Source organism: Cololabis saira, chromosome 6, assembly GCF_033807715.1.
Source record: "Cololabis saira isolate AMF1-May2022 chromosome 6, fColSai1.1, whole genome shotgun sequence".
NCBI lineage: Eukaryota > Metazoa > Chordata > Actinopteri > Beloniformes > Belonidae > Cololabis > Cololabis saira.
This window is the reverse complement of record NC_084592.1, coordinates 22266581-22294154: the sequence shown is the minus strand read 5'-3', so window position 1 is coordinate 22294154 and position 27574 is coordinate 22266581. Positions and strand designations below refer to the sequence as shown.

Below are 27574 nucleotides of genomic sequence, written 5' to 3'. Positions count from 1 at the left end.
AGTTCAAGTATCTCGGGATCTTGTTCACGAGTGAGGGAACAATGGAGCGTGAGATTGACAGGCGGATCGGTGCAGCGTCCGCAGTAATGCGGTCGATGTACTGGACCGTCGTGGTAAAGAGGGAGCTGAGTCGAAAGGCGAAGCTCTCGATTTACCGGTCAATCTACGCCCCTACCCTCACCTATGGTCATGAACTTTGGGTAGTGACCGAAAGGACAAGGTCGCGGATACAAGCGGCCGAGATGAGTTTCCTCCGCAGGGTGGCTGGACGCTCCCTTAGAGATAGGGTGAGGAGTTCGGTCACCCGGGAGGAGCTCGGAGTCGAGCCGCTGCTCCTCCACATTGAGAGGAGTCAGCTGAGGTGGCTTGGGCATCTGTACCGGATGCCTCCTGGACGCCTCCCTAGGGAGGTGTTCCAGGCATGTCCCACCGGGAGGAGACCCCGGGGAAGACCCAGGACACGCTGGAGAGACTATGTCTCTCGGCTGGCCTGGGAACGCCTCGGACTCCCCCCGGAAGAGCTGGAGGAGGTGTCTGGGGTGAGGGAAGTCTGGGCATCCCTGCTGAGGCTGCTGCCCCCGCGACCCGGTAACGGATAAGCGGGAGAAGATGAGTGAGTGAGTGAAGTCATATTATGATAAAGAATGATCAACTTAGTTTTTTTCCCCAATCTGCATAGAATGACATAATAGGTTTCTTATAGTTAAACATTGATGAGAATAAGGACAACAACAGATGCAAAAAAACACCATAGTTCTACTGTTTTTTAAATTGAGTCAATATTTTCTGTTGATATATTTTCTCCAACTTTAGATCATCATGTAACTATGGACTTCAGAATTTTACTAAATACATGTATATTAAAGATGAATGACTTATAATTGACTCCTGGGGGACTTTAAAAGGCAGTTAAATTTGACACACTGACAGCTCATTCAGTAAATAGTCAACTTTTGTATTCATGGGTTTTATTTAAACTGTTGGTGGTGACTGCGCTACTGTAAGTGGCCACTCTGATTTCTTGAGTCAGAGTGGCCACTTGACTCAAGAAATGGGTCAATGTTTACGCTGCATTTTGTCACTGGTATCCTCATTTTGTTTTTACAGCATCCACCCCGGAAGGATGAGTCAGAAAAAGAAGAATAAAGCTCGGTGAGTTGTCATTCCCCCTACTCGCCTTTAGAGGGCGCTGAAGAAGCACCAACTGATTCAGAACCACACCTGACAAACCTTTGAACTCATGCTTGACATGTTTTTACTTCTCAAAGCAGTTTAGACACCACACCTCATTCATTCCGAATCAATACCCTGTATGTGTTCATATTCTTCTTTTAAACAGTTTTTAGCCTCTTTTTGAGAAAAGAACATCATCATAGTTGACCAATTTTCTTTACATCATAACTCCAAATCAAATTTCACAGAGCTTTGTTGTTGTATATGCACATACTTTTTAGTCATTACTTTATCACCAAATTGTCCAAATAATCAATGAAAGGGGCGTAGTAAAAGAAATATAAAACTATTGGACAGTTTTCTACTTGCTTCCTCTGACGATCGACTACTGCATTCATTAGTTCATCTTAAACCATAACCACCAAAATAAATGTCAGTGCTAAAATTTGAGACCACAGTCTGTTAAATGTTCTTTATTTTGCTATGAAATATGATATAGTGATGTTGACAACAAAAAAGACACAGTAGAGATCCACTAGTCGGGGTTATGGGTAGTTTTTAGGGGCCGATCTTTGACACCTGTCTCCATCACCAGAAAAGGCCCTGCAAAAGTAGGGCGGAAAATGTTCCTGTAGTAGGAGAGGTAGTCAAATCAGCTTAAAGGTATTGTGACATGAAAAACACATTTTTCTTGATTTTTTGTGTTTTGTTGGGTGTCTTGACATCAATTACACCCAAAAAACAACAAACTTTTAACATTCAGTGTATTGTGTGCTTTCTGGGATTTTCCGCATAACTATGCAAAAACGGCGCATCTGGTTTGGTGGCGGATCGTTACGTAACGATCCGCTAAATCACCGCCCCCTCCACCCAGCTCCCTGTCTCCTCTCCTCTCCTCTCCAGCGCACCATAAAGGCTGATTTATGGTTCCGCGTTACACCGACGCAGAGCCTACGGCGTAGGGTTACGCGGCGACGCGCACCGTACGCTGAACCCTACGGCGTAGGCTCTGCGTCGATTTAACGCGGAACCATAAATCAGGCTTAACACGGAGCTGTTTAGAGCCTCTTTTGTTCTTATCACCGGAGGAAAACTGCTAAGAAGACCCGCGGCCACTGACTGGACTTAAGATAAGGGGACACTGCTGCTTGCATGCCTTTATTTTTATGATTGTTTGCTGTGGTTCGCCCTGCTGCTTTTCCGTGCTTCGCCTGTCGCTCCCGGCTTAACTCTCCGACGCCGCTGTGAGCGTATGGTTGGGTTGGAGGAGGTTGGGAGGAGGAGCGGAGCAATGATTGACAGGAAAGGGGGGAAAGGAAGCGTTTTTCACGGCGCAAAAAAACACCGTCATAAAAAGCCAGGAATGGAGTACTAGAGTGAAGTTTTTCTTGTTACACTCTTTTAGACACATTTGAGGGATGTTGGCCAAGACTTTTAATAGTGTTAAAAGCATGTTAAAAATGATGTCACAATACCTTTAAAGGAACTGTAATGATTTTTGTATTCATGTCATGTTTTTTCAGTTTTGGTATTTTAGGTTCCTGTTTAATTTTGTAACCCCATGTCCTTGTGTTTAAGATTTGTCTTGACTTCCCTTCCCATCTGCCGTCATCGCTTCCACCTGTTTCGTCAAGCATTTTGTGTACATCTTGTCTTGTCTTTCTCTTGCTTCCGGCTGGTCCGTCCTGTCACGGTGAGGGGGGCGTAGGACCCAGATGCAGGAGAGACGCAGAGGAAGGAGTTCCAGAAAAGTGATTTTTATAACTTAACGCGCTGCTGAACACAAGAGCATAAACTTGACAAAAATACAAAAACCTGAGCTGAAACATGGAGGGTGGAAACAGTGCGGACCAGCAAGGAGCAAGGGAAAGACAAGACAAGATATACACAAAAGGCTTGACAAAAAAACCATGACAGGAAGTACCTCGTCTCTGCTGATTGGGTACTCTAAACTATGTTCATGAAAAGATATGTGAACACAACTTATTTGAACCATTTGTACCAGAAACATTTTGCTACATAAAGTACATTTGATCAAGATTGAAAGAAAAACGATAGATGGACCAATGAGGAGGTTCACACCTAAAAGGCCCAGCATCCTTTTTTCAATCCTTACCACTGCAGTGTATCTTAGTAGTAGCAGTAGACCTTGTGTTGCTTAAGAACTAATATGTCAAAGTCCTTTTTTTTTAAGTATTGTCTAATTAAGAATTAACTGAAAATGTACTTTTATATCACAAATCAACTTGCAGTTGGCAAACGAATCAAATCGGCATGCAGCATTTTGAGATGACCCTTGCTGCAGTTGAGGGATGTGTTTCCCTCTACTTTCTCCTTGCACATGCTCAGGAAACAATAGAAGTGAAGATTCAAAGCAAGTTGTTGGTTTCCATAGCCAGGCTGCTTTTAAATAATTTACATTAGAAGAAATTATATAATATTATTATTATTATTAATTTGATTATAAATGGATAATAATAAATTAATAACTGGATTTAACCGGAATGTAAGTGGTTCTGTGATGAACTGGTTAACTGTCCGGCCTGAACCCGACCTTTCACCTGATGAAGCATTTTGACCATTTGGCCCCCCTGCAGGGACACAACGACGCCTTGCAGATTGCTCAAGCCCCCCCTTATGCTCATAGACATGCGGGTCCCAGTTCCTGGGGACCCCTGCCGGGACATTGTCACGCAAGGTCCGGCGTTCTGCATCCCTGCCGAGACTTCCAGCCCCCACAGAGACAAAGAACATATACGGACTTCCTGATTACTCAGGGGTGGTCCCAAAGCTAAAAGTCCCACCTCTCACTGGGCTGGTTTATTCCTGTAACTTTTGTATAAAAACCCTTTGGACAAAGCAATTGGGGTCGACACACCAAATACAGACTCGATCTGCGATGGTTATGTCGACCGCCGGCTGAACTGATTAAAACCTCTCTATACCACGAGCGGACTTCTGAACTGGTTTTTGATAAATTCCACAACAATTTGGCGCTGCGACCCGGATTGACAATAAACCTTCGACGGAAACTCCTTTTCCAGACCAACGACACAACCAGCGACTCTATCTAAATTTTCAAAGGTAAGGGATCCATTTAAATCCCAAATTATTGTTTCTGGGCTGTTGTCGAAAGTCTGTGAACTGGAGTGCCAGAGAAAGTTGACGTTATCCTTAAATTTAGGTAAGTCCGCTGTGTGGTTGTGAAGGTTATATTTTTTATTTTTATTTTGTGTTATTGGGAAGGTTATTGTAGAGATGTTTTAGGAATGCTGACAATTTCATAACACTTGAATTTGATTGTGTTGTGAGAATGTTCTGCTTCTCCTGCCTTAAGAATCTGACTCGCTCTTCTAAAAAAAAAAGGTTTAATATCTCGGGTAACATTAAAGAGAGAAATGGCCAAGAGCGCCATGGTTGGTCTGGTACCAATAAAAAGATAGTCCAGGGGGACTATTCTTATGCATATGCAGGACGTGGGGTCCGTAAGTGTTGGAACATTGATATATTTGTGAGAAATAGACATACTGTATGTAGAGAAAACTGCCCTTTTATTTTATAAGTGGGGATGACACGCTCTCCCCAAAATGGAGTATATTTCATTTCTGCAAGAATCGACTCGCTCTTCTTTGCATCAACAGGAATGATTTATATGCTCAGGTAGACTGATAGTTGGAAAGTTTTTGGGAAGTTTTTCAGTTCTTTAAATACATGTATGGTAATCACGGTACCGATAGTTTTATTTGTTAGTTTTGTTTGTTACTTAGTTAGTATTAAATATTGTTAAAATAACTAAAAAGCACTTCAAACTCCCTCAGATTTGTGGAGGGATGAAGGTAGACGCCGTAATGCAGAATCTCAAATAGCTTCGCTTACTGATCAAAATAAGAAGCTGATGGCTAGAAGGATTTAAAAACACAACGCAGACGAAAAAGAAATTAGAGAACCAGTTAAATGATAAAATCAAAACCTTTATCCGGTGAAACTGATTAAAGAATCAAATGACGATGACACTTCTGATGACGACTGGATTTTACAAAATCCAAGATCTGTTGCCTACAAAATTTGGAGCCAAATAATGGTAAGAGATTTTAAATTAATAAACAAAATGGCTAGAGGAAACAGCGGTTAAACTAACTTTGCCACATGATTTGAAAAGTAAAGTACTTGATGCGCAAAGTACTTGATGCTTGTAGAATTCCCTTTTAATCCCACAGCTGTTGCCAAAATCACACCAGAGCAAGCTCAGACCTTTTTTTCACAGTATTTATTGCCTTAACAGTTCAAAGGGAAAATTGATAATCCCAGGGAACTTTATGCTAAAACAATTTTGACAGCAAAAGAGAATTGTGGTCTGTCACGAGATCAGATTGATGGATTCCCTCCAGGGTACATGCAAAATATATATTTGCTAATTGCCCTCCACAAAGGGTAGGCCTGGATAACGCAAAAAAAAGAATCTGAAATGTATGAAAATACTAATGTCTTTTTCAAAAGTGTTTCCTACACAGGTTGAGCGCTGAGAGGAGGCGCAGAGGAAACAGCCAATGATCGGCTCCCATTGGGGTGAGCCAAATCAGAACATCCCAATTTACATAATCTTATCCTGCCTATGGTAAAATTCATCATGTAAGTGCATGGAAATCTGTCTGTGGCCTACTATAACGTCTCTGAATGCATGTATAACTAATCTCTAACTAGAGGTGTCAAGTAACGAAGTACAAATACCTCATTACCTTACTTAAGTAGAACTTTTGGTTGTGTATGCTTCACTGGAGTAATTATTTTTCAGACGGTTTTTACTTTTACTCCTTACATTTTCACGCAATTATCTTTACTTTTTACTCCTTACGTTTTAAAAACAGCCTTACTCTATTTCATTTCGGCCTTTACAAAACTATCCAGTTAAATTGTGCCATCCGGATAGAGTGAATTTGGTTGTGGTTGGATGAGAAGTATAAACATATTTGGTTTGTACGTGTCTGCTCTCTGAAACACATGTTAATGCTCAATAGTACACATATATGGTTCTTTAATATATTTGCATTATACTAAGATGCATTCATTTTCAATGGCTTTTAGCCTTAATGGTTTTTTCCCCGCTTATATTACTTTTACTTTTATACTTTAAGTACTTTTGAAACCAGTACTTTATACTTTTACTAGAAAAAAAAAAAAATGCATATATAATAAATTTTGAGTTGATACTTCAACTTCTACAGGAGTATTTTTGAACTCTAATATCTATACTTCTACCTGAGTAATGAATGTGAATACTTTTGACACCTCTGTCTTTAACACTCGTCCTGACCTTTCCTGTTTTCCTCACTGACGGCTCTGCTTATAAAAATGGAATACCATACGCAGGTTATACAATTTGTGATAATTCTTAATTGTTGAAAGCGCCCCCCTCTCCAGCTCCACCCAAGTAGATGAAACTATATACTGATCAAAAGGTAAAACTGTTACAATCTATACAGATTCCAGATATGCTTTTGGTTGTGTATATTGTATCTTATAGATTTTATATATTGTGGGCGAACCGAGCATTTATCTCATCCTCGGAGATAAATGTGGTTAATTGATTGGTGAACTGTTACAAGCCTGTCAACTACCTTCATCTATTGCTTTGTTAAATGTGAAGCCCACACCCAGTCCAACCCTGTTTTCACTAGGCAATGCTTCAGCTGACCATGCAGCAAAAGAAACTGCCAAATTTGGCTTACCTGTCTATGTAAAACTTTGCCCTTCTATACCCGCTAACGACCTGGTTTCTCCTAATGATGTAGCTCTCCTACAAGAAGACTACTGAGGTGAAGAAAAAACGGATTGTAGCATTCCCATGGTTGTAAAAATGTAAATAATTTGTGGGTCAGCAACGGCGGCCGCGTTGTTGCACCCACATCCTTGTACACGTGAATAGTTGATCACAGTTAGCAATCACAGATGAGAAAAAGGGGGAATGTGTCAGATAGTGTTGAAAGACTGATAAGCTCCAAGATTTGCATCCTATAAAAATATTGCAAACATTATCAACACTTCCCCCCACCGTGATTTTTTTTGAAGCTCTGCAAATAGACATTATGTGAGGGATATGAAATTATTCTTGTATGAAAATGTTCATGTATGAAAATGTTTTTGTATGTGCAGAGAATTTTAAACTGGACTTAAATGGACAATGTTGACACCTGTTAACACCCATTAGGAAGCACAAAACTCACGCTTCATGAAAGGATTATGGGTAGACCTATGACCATACCAAGCAATTCAGTTCTGTATATATGAAGAAGATGGACTTCCATGCCATGGATGAATCCATGATATCATTCTGTTGTACTCTAAACTTTTGCTGTCCAGTCAATCCACAGACAAGTAAAAGCTGTCCAGTCTCCTCCTAGTCACAAACCGTGCCATAACCTCCAACCCGGCAACTGAGTCTGTGTCAGGGAGTTCCGACGGAAAAACGCCCTGAAACCTCGCTGGTCTAAACCTCAACACGTCCTGCTCACCACCAACACCGCCGTCAAGTGTGAGGGGCGTCTAACCTGGTTCCACGCATCCCACTGCAAGAACACAACTCCTCGACCATGCAGCGGAAACCAGCCGATTCCTTCTTCTTCCTGCCCGGAAGTAGCTGAGCTCCAGCACCTGGGACCTCTGCAGAGGAGCAGGGGAGCAGGGGAGCAGGGGAGCAGGGGAGCAGGGGAGCAAAGGAGCAGCACAGGCCAAACTGTGACTCCACATGCTCTCCTTCTGAAGAACCGCTTGTTAAGCCTAAAACCAGCCAAAATCCACTATTATAGCTACCTTGCTACAATGGTTAATCGCTGTTCCATACCTCTACCAAAGGATGTTTACTGGATTTGTGGCGTGAAGGCTTGTGAATACCTTCCAAACGGTTGGTCTGGAATATGTGGTCTGGGCCATGCGGTACCAGCCATGAGAATCGTTCACATTGTTAGAAGAGAATTGTACACACACACACACACAAACACCATGGACAAGATTTTTTGGTGCCCTCGTTCCAAATTACGGAGTCATGGCAGCTTTGGAACAGATAAGAGATTTATCCCATGCAGTTGAAGATTAGCCAACACCACTGCAAAAGACATGCCTATGCTCTCACAAGAAATGACTGCTTTAGGGATGATGGATTTATTAGCTTCTCAAGGGGGAACTTGTGCTGTCATTAAAACTGAATGTTGTACATTTATACCCGCAATGCCACAGTCCAAGAAATAACGCATCACTTGAAAGATATTGCCAAAATGTTACATACACCTGTCATAAGTAGTTTGTTTCATTGGTTTAAAGAACAGTTAGGACACGTTGGTTACTTGATTTTTGAATTTGCTTTGTTGGCTTGTTGTTATTTGGTTTCCGACCACATGTCTAAGGTTTACTTGCAAACATATGTATCACTCAAACTATTACTAAAATGATGTACTCCACTGTAAAAAAAAAAAAAAAAAAAAAAAAAAAAAAAAAAAAAAAAAAAAAATTGTGAATTGATGAAGCATTTTGACCATTTGGCCCCCCTGCAGGGACACAACGACGCCTTGCAGATTGCTCAAGCCCCCCCTTATGCTCATAGACATGCGGGTCCCAGTTCCTGGGGACCCCTGCCGGGACATTGTCACGCAAGGTCCGGCGTTCTGCATCCCTGCCGAGACTTCCAGCCCCCACAGAGACAAAGAACATATACGGACTTCCTGATTACTCAGGGGTGGTCCCAAAGCTAAAAGTCCCACCTCTCACTGGGCTGGTTTATTCCTGTAACTTTTGTATAAAAACCCTTTGGACAAAGCAATTGGGGTCGACACACCAAATACAGACTCGATCTGCGATGGTTATGTCGACCGCCGGCTGAACTGATTAAAACCTCTCTATACCACGAGCGGACTTCTGAACTGGTTTTTGATAAATTCCACAACACACCCCATGACAGTGTGGTAGGCTCCAGTAAATCACCTCGACCCTAAATAGGTGGAAGCAGGTGTCCATCATTGGAGGAAACTAACATGAAATACTTTCCGCAGTTACAGATGCAACCAAGATGTTACTTCCATGTCTGCTCTATTTCATTCATTCTAACTTAACAATTTGAAGAGGCCAGACCTTAATGACTTCAGAGGTACGGCAGGGCGTTTTAAACCATTAAGTCTATTTCCCGTACAGGTGCAAAATACTTTCACTATGATATCCTTTTCTCCTTTCCACTAAAATTTCACCTTTTTGAATTTCTGGTTTTTCTTTGTACATCAGAGGTTCTTGAAAGCACGAGCTATATATTGTGGTGTCACCTTGATTTGAACTGATTCACCCCCTGCCTTTCAAGATGCAAATGAAGTCCTGGTTGGATTTGAAAATATCCCTGCTCCTTCCCGAAAGCATTCACTTTCAGATGTAGTTTCTTGACCTCTTGATCTTGGTGGTTTTCTCAGGACGGCCTTCGGAGCCACGGCCCCACCTTTTCTCGACTACCTGAAGGACATTCTCCGTCGATATCCGGATGGTGGACAAATTTTGAAGGTTGGTGTATTACTCAAATTTTGATTATCCCGGTTCATGAGTGTAGAACTTTGTTAATTGTTCGCTTGTTCTAATAAGTGCTGTTAATAGAGGTTTTATTTGTCCCCAGGAACTAATTCAGAATGCAGATGATGCTCAAGCCACAAAGGTGGTTTTCATCCACGATGAGAGGAGCTACGGGACTGACAGCCTTTGGACGGATGAACTGAGAAAATACCAGGGTAAATAGAATGATCAGAGAATTAAAACACTGTGATTTCTTGTTTTTTTTATATACAGTGAGTTGAACAGTGGTAATTGGTCTCTAAAATGCAAGAAAGAAAAAAAAAAATCATACATTTTTATATCAGTCGAACCGTTGGCTTTTGCAATATGTAATGTAATAAGCTGAGATAGGCTCCAGCAGACCCCTGTAACTCTGTATAGAATTAAGCAGGTATAGAAAATTATACCATTAGCATGCCCAGTTCCCAAATGATTAAAAAAAATGACTACGGTATAAAGATCGCTTACCAACTTACTCAACTGTGTTATCAAATTAGATTTGTTTATAATCGTTTTCAAGTCAGAAATTATCAGCATTCTTCTGGTTACCTACCTTAATTTAGCATGCATCAGCTTCTCTGTGCCAACACAAGACTAATATCACGATAATATTGTAAAACAAAATACACATTTTTGACAGTTAACACTGAGAGACCATGCTGCCACGTCATGTTTACAACTTTATTGCAGTTTTATTTTCCTGAATGCAAGCTTGGAGTACAAAAGAAACCGTTTAAATAAATGCATCACAACACATGGATGCCTCAATAATTTTTATTTTTCCACTTCTTCTTTTGCAAAGGCCCTGCTCTGTACGCCTACAACAATGCAGATTTTACTGATGAAGACTGGGACAGAATTCAGAAGGCAGGACGGAGCGGCAAGCTCAAAGACCCAAACAAAATTGGCAGGTTTGGAATCGGCTTCAACTCTGTCTACCACATCACAGGTGAATATTGAATTATTTTTTATATATATATATATATATATATATATATATACACGGTACAGACCAAACGTTTGTACACCCTCCCCATTTGTTTGAATGAGAAGGTGTGTCCAAACTTTTGGTCTGTACTATGTATGTATGTATGTATGTATGTATGTATGTATGTATGTATGTATGTATGTATGTATGTATGTATGTATGTATGTATGTATGTATGTATGTATGTATGTATGTATGTATGTATGTATGTATGTATGTATGTATGTATGTATGTATGTATGTATGTATGTATGTATGTATGTATGTATGTATGTATGTATGTATGTATGTATGTATGTATGTATGTATGTATGTATGTATGTATGTATGTATGTATGTACTGTATGTATGTATGTATGTATGTATGTATGTATGTATGTATGTATGTATGTATGTATGTATGTATGTATGTATGTATGTATGTATGTATGTATGTATGTATATATATATATGTATATATATACATATACACAAACACACACGAGGGGTGGGTATTGCCAAGCATACTTGAGTCAAGATACGATATTGCAATATCCATATTGCAAAGTTATACATAGTTCAATGAAAACTGTAAAAGGCATTGTATATGTATAGACATATGTATATATGCATTTTGTCTTATAGATGTTTTTTTGTCACTGTACATAGTTTAAAATTTGGAAGAAAAAAAAGTCAGTTATCAAAGGATAAAGTTGGCATAGCAGTCTGAAGTTGTATTAATTTAAATGCAAAAAATAGTCTGACTTGAAGATATATATTTTAGATTTGATAATATATGAGGATAATAACCATCTTGCTTTATTTTTCCCACAGATGTGCCCAGTATATTTAGCTCAGGGCACCTTGGCTTGATGGATCCCCAAGAAAACATATTTGGAGAAAGAAATGGAGGGTTTTTGTGGTGTCTGGATGACGATGAACACCAAGAAGCTCTGATGACAATGCGTGATCAGTTCCAACCCTTCAGAGATATGGTTTCACTCGTAGGTGGAGAAACATGGACCAAAGTCATAAAAGAAGATCAGTACTTTGCTGGGACGATTTTCAGATTCCCCTTACGCAATGAGGCATCAGAGATTTCAGACAATCTGTACACTTCGAAAAAGGTGGTTGAGCTTTTTGATAGCTTCATTGCAGATGCAGACTTAAGCCTCCTCTTCTTGAAAAACGTGAGCTCTGTGTCCGTGATACACGTGAGTGCTGATGGGACCATCAACACCAGACTTGAAGTGAAATCTTCCGTCCCCACAGATGTTCTGAAGTCAGAAGATGCGTCAGCCATCGAGAGTTTGACAAGATTCAAACAGATAACTCTCAGATCAGAAGACATCAAAGAAACAAGCTGGCTCTTGACAACGTGTACCCTGAAGGAGGGAAACGTTAACGATCTGGACGTCCTCGCCAAAAAGCTGAGCTTTTTACCCAGAGTTGACTTAGCGTTCTCCAGTAGTGACAGGAGAGACTGTGACAAGGGCAGACTGAGCTGCTTTCTCCCTCTGCCAAACAACGACTCCAACAAGACCGGCCTCCCAGTTTACGTCAACGCCTGCTTTGGCCTCACAGACAACAGGAGGCACATCAAGTGGCAAGAGGAAGACCAGAAGCATGACGAGCATGCTCTGTGGAATGAACTGCTGGTGAAGGAAGTGCTCCCGCAAGCATACATGACGATCATTCAAGACGCCGTCAAACTTGCTCAAAAATCCTTGCTCCCCGTCTCCTCCGTGTATAATCTGTGGCCTGACGTCTCCCAGATGCAACACAAAGACAAGTGGCTTGATGTCGCTCGGGATGTTTTTAACCACTTATTCAGTCAGAATGTGGCCGTCCTTTCTCTCGCTGAAGATGAAAGAAAGTTTATCCCTCTGTCAGAAGCCGTGCTGCCCTGTAATGGTCCAACAAGTGCTACCACACTGAGTGCCATTAAAAGGGCTCTGGTCTCACGTGGAGAAAATCTCGTCACTCTACCAGCAAGTGTTGCGAGGGCTATAGAGGCCTATCCACACACTACTCCAAAACGTGTGACCCCATCCTTCCTCAGGGAGGTTTTCCGCAGGACTGGCATGCACAGCATCGGCAGGAATGACAAACTCTGTCTTTTAGAGTACATACTGAATGATGAAAAGTACAGGGAAGTTGAGGGTCTGCAGCTGGTTCCACTCAGCGATGGCTCCTTCAGATTTTTCACAAAGAGAGAGGAGGACACCGCTTTAATCGACAGCGAAGAATTTCCAAGGTATGTTTATTTTTCTGTTGTTTACATGAATGATGTGTTTTTTCACGATAACTTAATCTGAGCAAACAAATGTGTACTTTGTGCTCACATTCAACTCTATCTGCAAATGCGCTTAAAGGAACATTTATTATTAGATGGTAGAGAGCAATGTTCCCTCTAATTTTTCATGTATCTGGGCACACACACAAGCTCCCTGAGCAAACTGAGGACGACTGTGAGCAACATCACATATGCACGCTTTATTTTTAAGTATCTCATTACACTTAAAACAAGACTCGTCACTGGAAAAAACAACAATTTTCACCTGTTTCAAGTAAATTTTCACTTGAAATAAGTAGAAAAATCTGCCATGGGGACAAGATTTATCTTCTCATTACAAGCAAAAAAGTCTTGTTCCACTGGCAGATTTTTCTACTTATTTTAAGTGAAAATCTACTTGAAACAGGTGAAAATTTCGACTTTTTTCTCGAAATTTTGAGAAAAAAAATCGAAATGTCGAGAAAAAAAGTTTTGAGAAAAAAGTCAAAATTTAGAGAAAAAAAGTCAAAATGTCCAGAGAAAAGTTGAGATTTTGAGAAAAAAAAGTCAAAAATTTTATGAAAAAAGTTGAAATGTCGACAAATTTTTGTTTTAATTGACCATTTTCACTTGTTTCAAGTCAATTTTCACTTGAAATAAGTAGAAAAATCTGCCAGTGGAACAAGATTTTTTTTGCTTGTGATGAGAAGATAAATCTTGTCCCAATGGCAGATTTTTCTACTTATTTCAAGTGAAAATGTACTTGAAACAGGTGAAAATTGTCAAATAAGTTATTTTTCTGGTGTTATTTTTCTGGTGATGACTCTAAATGTTGAAATAGCAGTAAAACCACATTCATTGATGAAATGACATAAGGGATGGAAAGGAGGGATGGTAGTTTTACAGGGGGGATGATTTGGACCGTTTTTATTTCAGGGGGGATGATTTAAACCGTTTTTATTTCAGGGGGGATGATTTAAACCGTTTTTATTTCAGGGGGGGGATGATTTAAACCCTTTTTATTTCAGGGGGGATGATTTAAACCGTTTTTATTTCAGGGGGGGATGATTTGGACCGTTTTTATTTCAGGGGGGATGATTTGGACCGTTTTTATTTCAGGGGGGGATGATTTGGACCGTTTTTATTTCAGGGGGGGGATGTCATCTCCCCTCATCCCCCCTCAACTCCAGTACTGCTGGTAGACACAGCAATGGTATGGATAGCTTTTAGCAGAGGCTTCAGACTTTCTCGTGTCCGGGATCTCCACAGCTCCTTGTATTCCCCAAATCCTTGAATACTTCTCCTCCTCTCGACTCGCGGGACCTGCGTAAACTGATTTATGGTTCCGCGTTACACCAACGCAGAGCCTACGCCGTAGGGTACGCGGCGACGTGCATGTACGTTGCGGAACGCGGAACCATAAATCAGGCTTTGCGAGTGAACGTCTCACGAGGGGCAGTCACGTTGCCACGCCACTGTAGCCAAATCGCAAGGAGAGAACAGAGTACTGTGAGATCATGAGAAGTCCCGGTACGCCAGAGGCTAATATTGAGAAGTGGGGGTACTCCGTACCGGCGCGTACCGGCCCACTTAAAGCACTGCGCTGGATAGACTTTCTTGTGCGCTGAGAATATGCGGGCAGTGCGCGATTGCGCACGCGCGCAGTTTAGAGGGAACATTGGTAGAGAGTGATGTTAGGGACTAAAACAACATGATCTGAAGCAGTTTTGAGGAATATGTGCAGATATGATGCTGGTAATGTTGCCTATTTTGTTTTAAGTAAGTATCGGCACACGTCTATGGAGGAGAGACCGTGAACTCTCCTTTACGTTTTGTTTTTAACACAGAATAAACTTTTCTTAGCTTAGAATGGGGGGGGGGGGATTGGAAAAAACATAATGCAGTATGTTCTGTTAAAATGTTTTTCTGTACTCAGAGAGCTCCGTCTCAGGATTTTGGCACAAACATTACGCCGCAGTTTTGGTAGGACAGCATGGTGATGTAGTGGTTAACCTGGTGCCTCTCTGCATGGAGGTTCTCACTATGAACCTCTGCTGGAGTGTGTCTGTGTGGAGTTGGCATGTTGTTTCTTTTTCTACCAAACCTGCTTTTCATGCATGAGAAAATTGATTCTCAACAAAATGCACAGCTAAAACATTTGTTAGTCATTGGCTCACGACATTCCTTCCATCATGGCTGCTTTGCGCAGGAGAACAGTTCCAAGACAGAAACGTTTTTTAAATTTATTAATTTTACATTAAATTTTACCTGATTTTACCTGAAATGAGCTGGGATAGGCTCCAGCAGACCCCCGTGACCCCGCAAGGGATAAAGCGGGTATAGACAATGGATGGATGGATTAATTTTACATGTACTGCAAGCAAAATGAGTTTACGTATTTTTATCTTTATCATTTGTGCAGAATCTTGTTGCCGTACTGCAACCACCTCTTCATCTCAGATGATCTCAGTCCAACCTGCAGAGCCCACTTGAGGGAACTGGCAGGGCAAAGTAGGCGATCATATTTGAACACACGTATGGTAGGTAACTTGATGTGAAATTTATTAACTTATTTATTATTTTTTTTCAGAATTCTTCAAAGTCATCAACATTGATTCAGATGATGTGGCTGAATATACAAGAAGATATTTGCCGCAGGACTGGAAGCAGCCGGGGAAGACGGTCGTCACTTGGAGCATCAACAGCGGCCAACATCCGCCACTCGACTGGCTTCAGGAATTTTGGAATTTTCTGAACAATCACTTCAAAGAGTTAAGTGGTTTCACTGAAATACCTCTGGTTCCCATCAGTCCTCTGTCTGCCAGTCAGCCTGCATTTCTGGCTAAACTGCAACAGAACACAACCCTCATTTTTCAGAAAAGCAAACAGAGCAGTTTACCAGAGCAAATGGCTGAGCTGTTGACCAGAGTCGGGGGTACAGTGGTGAGAGGGAATGAGTGGCTCAAGCACGGTGACCTTGACAGTTACGTGCTGAGCCCATCTCCAAATAGTGTCATGAAAGTCTTGCTGAATTTAGATTCCCAGCATCTGATCAAAACCCTCAAATCTGAGCCTCAGAGAACACGAGAAGAGCTTAAAGAGCATCTCTCCCACCTGAACCCTCTCTCGAGCCGAGGGAAAGATTTACTCTTGACACTGCCCTTGTTTCAGACCATGAAAGGATCCTGTGTCCCAGCTCATTCAAAAAAGGCAGTGCTTCTAACGGCCGGTCCAGCAGTCCCTGCAGAACTGCCTATGCCTGATTCAGTAATCCAGTGTGCTACTGAGGCTGATCGCAGACTGTTAAGTCTGCTCAAAGTTAATATCTTGGGCCCAGCTGATGCAGCCATGGTCCTTGTCGACTGTATGGAAAGAGAAGCTTGCAGCAATGAGGAAATTGAGAAAACAATGACTTGGATTTTACAGAATGGCAACATCCTTTTCTCTCAAAATCCGTCCTTAAAATCCAGATGTAGGAACTTGAGATTCATTCAAATGAACGGGGAACTGAAAAAGCCTTCAAGCTTCCTTGATCCAAGAAATAAAACCTTTAAAGTCATCTTTGAGTCATGCTTTTTCCCCCCGCCTGTTTACACCGAAACAACACAGATGCTGGAAAGCCTGACAGATCTTGGACTGATAAAGAAAGAAGCTGATGTGACACCTGAGCATTTGTTGCATGCCACCACACAGATTGACAACCTGCGTGTCGACTCTAAAAATGAGGCTCTCAAAAGAGCTCAGGCAGTTTTGGGAATGTTGGATTCCAGTGATCTACTGTCAAAGTTTTCTGATAAGCAGCTTCATCAGCTTAAGGTGACCAAATGGGTTGGATGTGAACAACCTGGCAATGACAACAGAGAGCTCAGTGAAGAATCTGAGGGAAGCTGCTTCTACTGCCCAGATGAAATAAGACACACAATGTATAAAGACATTGTTGGGCATGTAATACCTCTGACAGGGAAGCTCAATGACAGAGTTAGCCGCAAGCTCGGTCTCAGACGACCGCCCCCACCTGAGAAAGTCATTGAGAACTTGTTGGTTTTGACATCAAAAGCACAGGAGATTGCTGATCCTGATACAAATGTGGATTTCAAGACACAGCTGCATCAAATCTACAAACACATGCAGGAACACATGTCAACATTTGCACAGGCGATGAACAAGAACACACCTTGGCTGTGGGCCCACAAGCGGTTTGTTCCACCTCAAGAACTGGTTCTTTTCTACCCACACGATCTAGATCTGAGCTCTTACATTGGAAAGCTGCCAAATGAGTTTTTGCCATACAAGACGCTCCTCCAGAGGTTTGGGCTGAGAACATCCCTTTCAAATGAGGAAATTGTTGGCATTCTTCATCATATCCATGAAAGTATTGAAGCAAGGCAAGAGCCATTTGCAAGTCCTTCCGAGGTAAAAGCATCAATAGAGATTCTTAACTGGCTTTGGCGAGAGAAGAAGACAGTTCAGGGTGACGTACCAGTGCCGGTCATCACAGAAGGGGAACAATTCACCCTTAAACCTCGGTCAGAAGCACTCCTCTGTGATCTGAGCAAAGAGAGGCTGAAGGAATATCAATTCAGTACAGAAAAAATGTATGTGCTACATGAGGAAATCCCAATAGCAACAGCCGAGTGGCTGAAAATACGATTTTTCAGCAACTTCATTCTTGCTCCAGAGTTAGTGGGAATTGAACAATGTGGACAATCTGAACCAATAACCACAAGGATAAAAAATATCCTGAATGAGTATGATGAGCAAAGTGACATCTTCAAAGAGCTAATTCAGAACGCAGAGGATGCTGGAGCAGAGACCTGCAAATTCTTGGTGGATTTCAGAGCACACAAAGCTTCCCCTGAAAGTCTCATTGATCCTGACATGGCCCTTTGTCAGGGACCGTGTCTCTGGGCCTTCAACAATGAGCAGTTCACACATGAGGACTGGGAAAACATCGTCAGAGTTGGGTCTGCCTCCAAGGAAAACAAAGTGGAAAAGATTGGAAAGTTCGGACTTGGATTCAATACTGTGTATCATGTAACAGATGTGCCCTCCATCCTCAGCGGTACCAGCCTTCTAATACTTGATCCAAATGTAACTCACCTTAAGAAGCACATCCACAGTAAAGGAAATCCTGGAATCAAGCTGAATCTCTCTCAAAAGAGGATTGTGAATTGCTTTCCTGGTCAGTTTGCACCATATGAGCACATTTTTGGCTGTAATTTCACCACAAAAAGTCCCCCGGAAGCCTACCCAGGCACTCTGATCAAGCTACCTTTCCGAACCCAAGAAGAGGCTATCAAGTCAGAAATAAGCACAAGGGTGTATCACAAGGATGCCATCATGGCATTACAGCAAAACTTCGAAAAGAATTCAAAAACTCACCTGCTTTTTCTCAAGAACGTCAACACATTGTCCCTACAAAGCATCTCCAACAATGTTGCAACCCCACCCAGAGATGATGAAATGGAAACCATCTTAACCGTCTCCAAAACTGTCATGAGGGAAATGAGGACTCAAGATGAAAACACTGATTCAAAACAGCTTCATGCTGAGGAGTCATTGGTGAAACTTGACAGTAAATGCAGAAATATAATTAACAGCAACACTATCAACATTATCAAGGTAACCAGCCAACAGTCCGGTGAGACTGAAGACCTTCACTGGCTCCTGTACAACTGCTTTGGGACAGATCGGTCCCTGGAAATGGCCCTTCAAAAAGATAACCAAGCCAAGTTCTCTTTGCCCATTGGAGGGATTGCGTTGCCCTTGCAAAGGAGTCCAGAAACTGGAAAACTGTCCCCACTAAAAACGGATCTTGTTGGACAGGCGTTTTGCTTCCTTCCTCTTCCCATTCAGACAGGTCTTCCAGTAAATGTCAATGGCACATTTGCTATGATGAGCAACCGAAAAGCCCTTTGGGAAAGTGGAATGAAAGGTGATTGGAACAAAGCTCTTCTTCAGGATCCAGTTGCAGCAGCATATGTCACTGCGCTTTTGGCATTAAAGAAAATGTGTGAGAACCAGGAACTGGAGTCTTACTCTTATCACACCTTTTGGCCCAACAGAGAGAACGTTGGCAATACGTTCAAGCCTTTGGTGGATGTGTTTTACTCTGCCATCGCTCAACACTCCACAGACCCAGAGCTCTTCAGTGATGGTGAAAAGTGGTGCTCAATGAGCAATGCCATATTTCTACAAGAGAGCATTCAAAAGGACAAAAAAATCAGTCCAATTGCAGCTCAGGTGTGCAAAACATACGTAAAAGAACCAAACTGTGTTGTTCCTCTTCCATTGTGGTTGGCAAACAGCTTCAAACTAGCTGGCCTAAAAAATGTTTTACAAAGCAGGACATGGAGCTGGGCAAAGTTTTATGAAGAGATAGTGTTCAACAACCTTGCTACCATGGACGCCAAATGTAGAGATGCTCTTGTTCTACATGCTATTGACCTCAACATCAAAGACATTGACAAGCTGCTGGTCTCCCATCCTTGCATACCCACAACAGACGGACAGCTCCAGTATGTGAAGAAACTTGTCAGTCCATCATGCAGGATGGCATGTCTTTTTGAACCAGAAGAGGGTCGCTTGCTTGGAGGTACCAAAGATGACTTTTGCGCACCCAAAAGGATTCAGCGCTTGTTGGAACTTGGAATGGCATACGATAACCTTACTCTGGAGGACATCACACAGAAAGCAAAGACAATGACCGACACCTGGAGAGTCAACAAAAAGAAAGCATGTGACCATCTGAAGTGCCTACTTGATCTTATGAAGAATCACATGGGTGACGGAGACTCTCACCACTGGGAAACATTGAGGAGAACCCCCTTTCTCCCAGCATTTTCCCCCGGTGACCTAAAAATGACAGGGAATGTAACACTTCAGAAGCCCACAGCTGTTTTTAAGGACAAATTCGCCCTTCTGGTTAACATGGAACATCACGTGCTGGATCACAAAAGTCTGACAATACACAGCAATGATCCGATCCTAGATTTTTTGGGAGTTCAAAACAGTCCAGAGACAGAGACGGTGCTGCAGCAGCTGCAAGAAGCATACAGCCAATCACAATCAACCGACAAATCTATGCTTCACGAAATAGCATACGAGTGCTATAAGTTTCTAGATCAGTGGACTGGTCTTCAGATGAATGCCACTGTAATTTCACTGAAGGCAAATTCCTTCCCGTTCATCCTAGTCCGTGATACATTTGTACCCATCAGCTGTGTTGCTGAAAAACATGATTTTGACGCAAAACCCTACCTCCATGTACTTCCGCCTGCCTTCACTGGTTTCAGAAATCTCTGGAAGACTGTGGGTGTTGAAGAAAGGTTTACAACAAGTCAGTTTCTTACTGTGCTCCAGGAATTACACTCTCAATATGGAAACAAGCCCCTGCCAGCTAATGAGCTATCAATTTGCTTGACAATTTTAGCCAAAGGGTTATTTGAGGCAAAAGAGAAAGTGCCAGAAATCTGTCCGATACCAAATTTTGAAGGGGTTTTACAACCTGCCACTGAGCTGCGTTACAATGACAGTCCGTGGATGCCAGTTCCTTCAGATGTCACGTTGTGTCATGAACACATCCCCCGCGTTATGGCTCAGCACTTCGGAATCATGACGACAAGGCATCATACTCTGGAAAATATTACTTCTGACATTTCACCTTTCTCTTTTGAGTTTGCACAGCACGAAGAACTGACTGTTCGAATTAAAAATATAATTTCAGCTTACCCATCAAAGAAGGATATTCTGAAGGAGCTAATCCAAAATGCTGATGATGCTGAGGCAACAGAAATTCACTTTGTTTGGGACGAACGACATCATGGCAAAGAAAAAACATTTGGGGAGAAGTGGAACCCTCTGCAGGGTCCGGCCCTGTGTGTGTTCAACAACAAAGTGTTTTCTAAAGAGGACTTGAAAGGCATTCAACAGCTGGGAGAAGGAGGGAAGCAAAAATCCACTGGAAAAATAGGCAAATATGGAGTTGGATTCAACTCTGTTTACCACCTGACTGACTGTCCTTCCATTCTCACTGAAGATAAGTTGCTTTGCATTTCTGATCCCAACCAGAATTACATTGAAAACCACCCCGGCAGAGCTAAATCTGGCATTGGTTACGATTTAAATGACACTGTCAAGGAGATGTACAAGGATGTCTACAAATCTTTTCTTCCTGACAAATTCCCTCTGAAAAAGGGGACCATGTTCAGATTACCACTGAGGGCTCAAGGTGCGAAAAGTGAAATTTCACACCAAGAAGTCACTGATTCAGACATGAATGAACTCTGCTCGGCCCTGTCTGGTGATCCTGAAGGACTAATTCTGTTCCTGAAAAACATCTGCAAAATCAAAGTTCATAAAATCGACCATTCAGGAAAAATTCAAACCATCTTTGAGGTGGAAAAGAGTCTGTCACAAAGAAGCATGCAAACAAAGGACACATTTGAAGAACATCTACAAAATGCACTACAGCATCAGGCACAAATAACCCCACTCAAGGCTTTATATGATGCCACAGTTTCCACTTCGGATAAAAGAGAGAGTAAATGGATCATTGCAGAACAGTTTGGCTCATTCAAAGAGGCATCTGAATTACAACTATCAAGAAAAGTTCCACAGGGAGCAATTGCTGCACGTATGAGCATAAAGGCCCCAACATACCCAAGGAATATGGAGTTCAAAGGCGCTGCCTTTTGTTCACTTCCCTTACCTGGGACAACTAGACTGCCAGTGCATGTCAGTGGAAACTTTGAGGTAGATTCTGCCAGGAAAAACCTTTGGAAGGAAGATGGCCAAAGCCAGAAATCAAACTGGAACAAAGCTTTGAAACAGGACATCATTGCTCCACTGTATGCAGATCTCTTGCACTGCATCCGCTGTAGAATCGGATCCAAAAAGGGCTCTCTTGAAAGCATTGGATTACACTTAAGTTTCTCATACTTGTGTTTTTGGCCATTTACGTCTGAGGTTGATAAGCAGTGGCATGAAATGATACTGGAAGTCTACAGGTCAATTAAAGACAAAGGCTTCGACCTGATCCCAGTACTAAGGAGCTCAACGCGCAAAATCGCAAGTCGGGAATTTAAAGAATACTCTTTAGACTGGTGCAACCTCAGCGAAACAGAGACAACAAAGGTACCTTACCTTACAGACCCAACAAGTGACAGGATTATCCTGATTTTGGAAGATCTTGGGATGAACCTGGTTCCTTTTTCCACAGAGATGATAAAGATTCGGAGCGATTTCAAATCTGCTGGCATTGAATTGAAAATTGTCAGTCCTGGTGCCATACGGGCTTTCCTCCAATCAAAACCTCTCAATGATCCGACCCAGACAGAGGCAGATTTGCCCTTGCCAATAACTGCCACTTTGATCAAAGACCAAACAAGATGTTCAAAGCTCCTGAAATTTTGTTTGAAGGATCCCAACTTGAAAAAGCTCACCGAACAGAACCCCAATGTGCTCAACGGACTCCCCCTCCTGCTCACAAGTGATAAAGTTTTGAGAGTGTTTAACTCTGAATCTCCAAAGTTCATATCAATATATGACAGTCTTTTTTTTGGCTATGCAAGCCACTTTGCAGATCACGACACCAACAAAGATCATGCTGCTCTTCTAAAAACTGCTAATCTTGTCAAAGACCTAACATTGCCTCTTGCAGCTGAGTTTTTAAAACCATTAGTTCAAAAACGTCTTCAAAGCTGTGGAGTTGACCCAGGCAGTGGTCTTCATGTCCCTAATGACACAATGCTTAAGTGGTTGACGTCCTTTTGGAGATTCATAATGAGTGAAATTAAAATGCCATTTTCTCATGATGACCATGTTCACCATAATCCCACGTTGAGTGATGTCAGGAAGCTCTTAGGTGACTGCTGCATCGTGCCTGTTGTGTGTCCAGCATTAAACAACAAGCATCTCCTGCAAACAATGAAAGGTATGTCAAGTGTGATTCCCTACGCGTCAGAAAGAGACATATCAAGCATCCTCTCCAAGCTTGGTTTCATGAAGCTTGACACTCTTTTCTTTTCTGAGGTACACCAACAGGCAAATTTACTTTTACATCCCGAGCTCATGGATGTGAATGACAAAACGTCAGTATTGGACCAGGTCTACAACATCAGCCACTCAAAGTTCTCTAAACTTTCAAATGGTGACCTGAAAGTGTTTCAGAACTTCCTTCAGTCTGGACTGTCCATGTCAAAAGACAAACAAGAGTACACGAGGAAGCTTAAATCCTTGCCATTGTTTGAAACCACGCTCGGTGAACGAGTGACGATTGATGGATCTAAGGAGGTTTTTGTCCTCAACAGCATGTACTCTGGCACATTTCCCGATTTGTTCACTCTGCCCACAAGCAACAGCATTTTTCTCAAACACAGCCTAGAGAACCAGAGTCTGTCAGAAATGCTGAAGATACCAGTCCTGGATGATTTGGAGTATTTCATGAAGTTCATTCTGCCCAATGTACACAGATTTACTGAGAAGCAAACTCTCCTCTGCCTGAAGCTGTTGCTGACATTATGTCGTCATTTGAATTATTCTAACTACAAGAATGAAATCATCTCCTCAATGAAGACAGTGAAACTGATTCGCAGTTGTCAAGGGAAACTGGAACCTGCTTCGTACTACTTTGATGCTACTGTCGAGCTTTATGAGAAAATGGCACCTAAAGAAAGATTTGTGCCTAAGAAATTTTGGACTGAGTTGTGTGATGGGGATAAATATATAACCACACAAGCGAGGCAGCTCATCAGAGAGCTTGGAATGAAGCATGAAGTGTCAAACGATGAGGTCATCAACTTTGCGTTCCAGTTAGAAACAGAAACAAAAGGAAACGGCAACCTCAAAGAACTGAAGGAAAAATCAAAGTTACTTTTCAGAGTTGCTTTGAACAAAGTGAGCAATGACAAAGTCGGAGGAGAATTGCTGAAGAACATAGCTGACATCAAGTTCATTTTTCCAAAGAAGATTAGAGAAGAACTTTGCAACTATCACCAACCATTTGCTGCAGGGAGAACTACTGTTAAGATCAGAGGATCTTTGATAAGTAGCAATTGTAATCATCAAGATCTGATTTGGTCCTCAATGCCAGTTATAGAGCTACCATATCTCTCACAGAAAACCCGAAACATGATGAAAAATATAGGTGTTCATGACCAACCACCTGCAGACTGCATTACCAGCAACATGAGAAACATCTGTCACTCGCCATGTACAACCGAGGCGCTGATCAAAACTCGTGCTGAAGTGTTCCGTAGCTCGTACGCCCATCTGCAAGGACAGGTCTTTAACGCACAGCCACTGGCTGGTCTTCCTTTGGTGTTGGTGGAAAACGACACACAACTGGTGAAAGCTGATCATGTGTGTCTCTCACTCAATCACGACCTGGATTTCAGACCTTACTTGTACCAAATCCCCTCAAAGGATGCCGTGTACAAAGCATTCTTCAAGAATGTTGGCGTTACAGACGAGGCTACTGCACGGCAGTATTGTAATGTCCTGGAGGCGGTTTATGCCGATTCTTTGGACAAATCGCAACAAAACAGAAACCAGCTCAAGACTGTAAAACGAGCTGTTGAGCAGTTGTTTCACTTACTCAAAAATCAAGGAAACAAAGTCCTCACTGGTGATGTTAAGACGTTGCATCTTCCTGCAGTGGATGGAAAGTTGTACCCATCATGCTCACTCTACTACAATGACACAGTTTTTGAGACTAAAAGGTTGGAAGAAGCTCTGGGGAATGACTTCCTGTTGTTGGAGAAACTCAGCAACTGTCATTTGGACAGCGACGTCTACGAGCAGCATCGGCTGGTGCAGCTTCTGCCGCAGAGGTTTCAGCCTAAGATGCTGTCTCAGATCACTCACGAGAAACTGGTGGATTCAGTCATGCGGCGCTGCGAGCTTTTGACGGGTTGTGACTTCAGCGGCTGGTTTGAGAGACATCTCTCCTCCAAAGAGTTTCGACGTGGTCTGATTTGCCTTCTGAGACACCAGTCTGAGGGCAAAATAACACAAGAAGAAGCTTCTAAGATGTGTGACAAGACTTTTGGCAGCATTCAGATTGTGTGTTGCGACACCCTGGAAACAATGCTGTGGCTGGACGAGCAGCCACTTGAAAAAACGATCAGAGAAACAGATGTTTTTGTCAAGCGAGAGCAACAAGGCTGCACCTTTTACCTAAGACACAACGATGACATGTCTCCCAAAGTGATAAATGGGGTTAATATGAAATTGACAAAGGAGATCAATACTCTTTTAGGAAACAACTTGACATCAACTTACTTCCCAGTGCTCGGACAACTTCTTGTGTGCGACGATTTGAAAGATGTTCAGAAAACTCTGGCCGACTTTGAGATCCGTGATAGTGGCAGTAGTGAAAACCTTGTTTTTAGTCCACCAGCCACTGGGACGGATATTCCAGAAGAATGGCATGATTCATTAGACATGAACTTCTTCAACAACTTTGAAGAGGGGGAATATGTGGGCTATAACATCAACATCAACGACAAAAACAAGTACGTCCTTGCAGTTATTGTTGAAATCCTCCCAGGGCCCAAAGGACGATATTCCAACAGATACAAGATTGACATTGGAGAGGATGAACCGGTTGAAGTCAGTCATCTCGACCTGTACCAGTTTAAACGAGAAAGGAAGGTTAAACCAGAAGGGAACACATCTTGCATGGAGCTGGAGCTGGTGGTAGGAGCAACGCCACGCTCAACCCAGCCAACAAAAAATCCATTACCAACCACTTTAGATGAAGCTAAAAGGGAAATTGACAGATGTCTGGCTGAGATCTGGAATTTTTCTTTGGAGGAGAGGAAGAAGGGCATAAGGCGACTGTACCTGCGATGGCATCCTGACAAAAATCTCGACTGCGAGTCGCTCGCCACTGAGGCATGTAAATATCTGAAGAATCGAGTTGAAGAGCTCACCAATGGCAAAGTAAGAACTTCAGGCCCATCCTCTTCAAGTGGAAGCTCAAATTTCAGAGACTTCTATGAACAGTGGAACCGGGAGGCCAGGTATCACAGAAGTGGACGAGAAAGATTCTTTAGGGGCCACAGTTCATATAATTCCCATTCCTACAACTACCATTCCTACAACTTTGGGAGCCACAACGCAAACGTTCCAAGGCCGAACAAAGAGGAGGCCCAGCGCTGGTTTCGCCAAGCTCGCTGCGACCTTGACGCAGCTCAAAAAGACACCGATGGCGTTAGCACAGAGTGGTGTCTGTTTAAAGTCCATCAAGCAGTGGAAAAAGCTCTTACTGCAGCAGAATATAGGAGAAATGGTCGACAGCCCACCAGCAGCTCAATTACTGTCACAGCAGCCAAAGTTTCCAGCTATCACTCTCAACTGAAAGACCTGCCTCAGATTGTGGACGATCTGAGGGCACTGGGAGTGGACAGCAAAAAGACTCAATATCCCAACTGCCATCCACATCCACACATACCAAATGGACAGTTCAGGTTGGAGAATGCAAAGACTGCTCTGAAAAAGGCATCTGAGCTTCTCAGTAAAGTAGAAACATATGTTATGTAGATTTGCACGTTGTGAGTAACGTACTAAACTGCTGACAGAAAGACAATACAGGAAACATACCAGTGCAAAGCAATTTCACAGTTGAACTCAGAAGACCTGCCGGAACTTCATGCAACATGTTTGTTGTCAAAAGGCAAATACCTTTACTGTTACACTGAATCATTAATATAAACAATGATCATTTAAAGCATGGAAGAATATTACTAATGACATGAATCCTGTACATATTTTAACAAAACACAATCACTTTAAAACTTTATCGATACATATGTTTTTGACTTCTCAGTACCTGTGTGATCACTTTTATAGTTTATACCTGTAAACGTGGATATTTTCATACAAAATGCAACTTGCTTTTTAATAATAATGGAAATGTTTCACAATTGACTCACTGCCAAACATAAAGTCTTTGTGAAGTTCTGCCTTGATTTGTTAAAATGATTGAATTGAAAGAATAATGTTTGTTTTGATGTTCTGAGCAGTTGTGCAGAAGACACAGATTAAGATGACAGACACTGTATGGTTTTAATGTTTTTGATAAACAGTATGCTTTTTTTAATTTGGTTCTAAAATCCACTTTTTTTTTAGTACTTTAGTCAAGTAAAATGTTTTTTGATAGCTCATTGACTACTACTTGCTTAGTTAGATACTCTTTGTTTACAGTTATTTGAGAAAGGGCCAGTGATTGTTGCCACCATTATTTTAGGTTTGTGGAGATCTTACTTGAAAATTTAAAAATAAAACGAAATACTGTATGAAGATGTGTTTATTTGTACTTTTTATTTACTTGTGTGTTATTGAGCTTTCACGATGTATGTTATGTGTGAGCAAAGTTTCTGTATCATGAAGTTTATTTAGGACAGTTTCACCTTCTTATTATTTTTCTTCCCATTTTCACGTTCACCATGAGTGGAGACTTCCAGGATAGATATGTTGCTAAATTTGGACTAAAGTTAGACAAATAAAGAGCCAAATCAGAGCTCATCAACCAACTGTTGGACCTGGTCACGATTCAAAGATCTTGTCTGGATTACATA

At 41.9% G+C, this 27574-nt stretch overlaps 1 protein-coding gene across 1 annotated transcript; it reads left to right on the top strand.

Annotated features, from left to right (window-relative positions):
* Positions 1-1109: 1109 nt before the first annotated feature.
* On the top strand, positions 1110-27275 carry LOC133446017 (sacsin-like). The gene is made up of 7 exons (XM_061723690.1): positions 1110-1152; positions 9618-9705; positions 9815-9926; positions 10553-10699; positions 11552-12974; positions 15415-15503; positions 15583-27275. Exons 1-7 carry the CDS (start codon positions 1124-1126, stop codon positions 26535-26537), a joined length of 12843 nt encoding a protein of 4280 aa, XP_061579674.1. The 5' UTR covers positions 1110-1123; the 3' UTR covers positions 26538-27275.
* Positions 27276-27574: the final 299 nt, after the last annotated feature.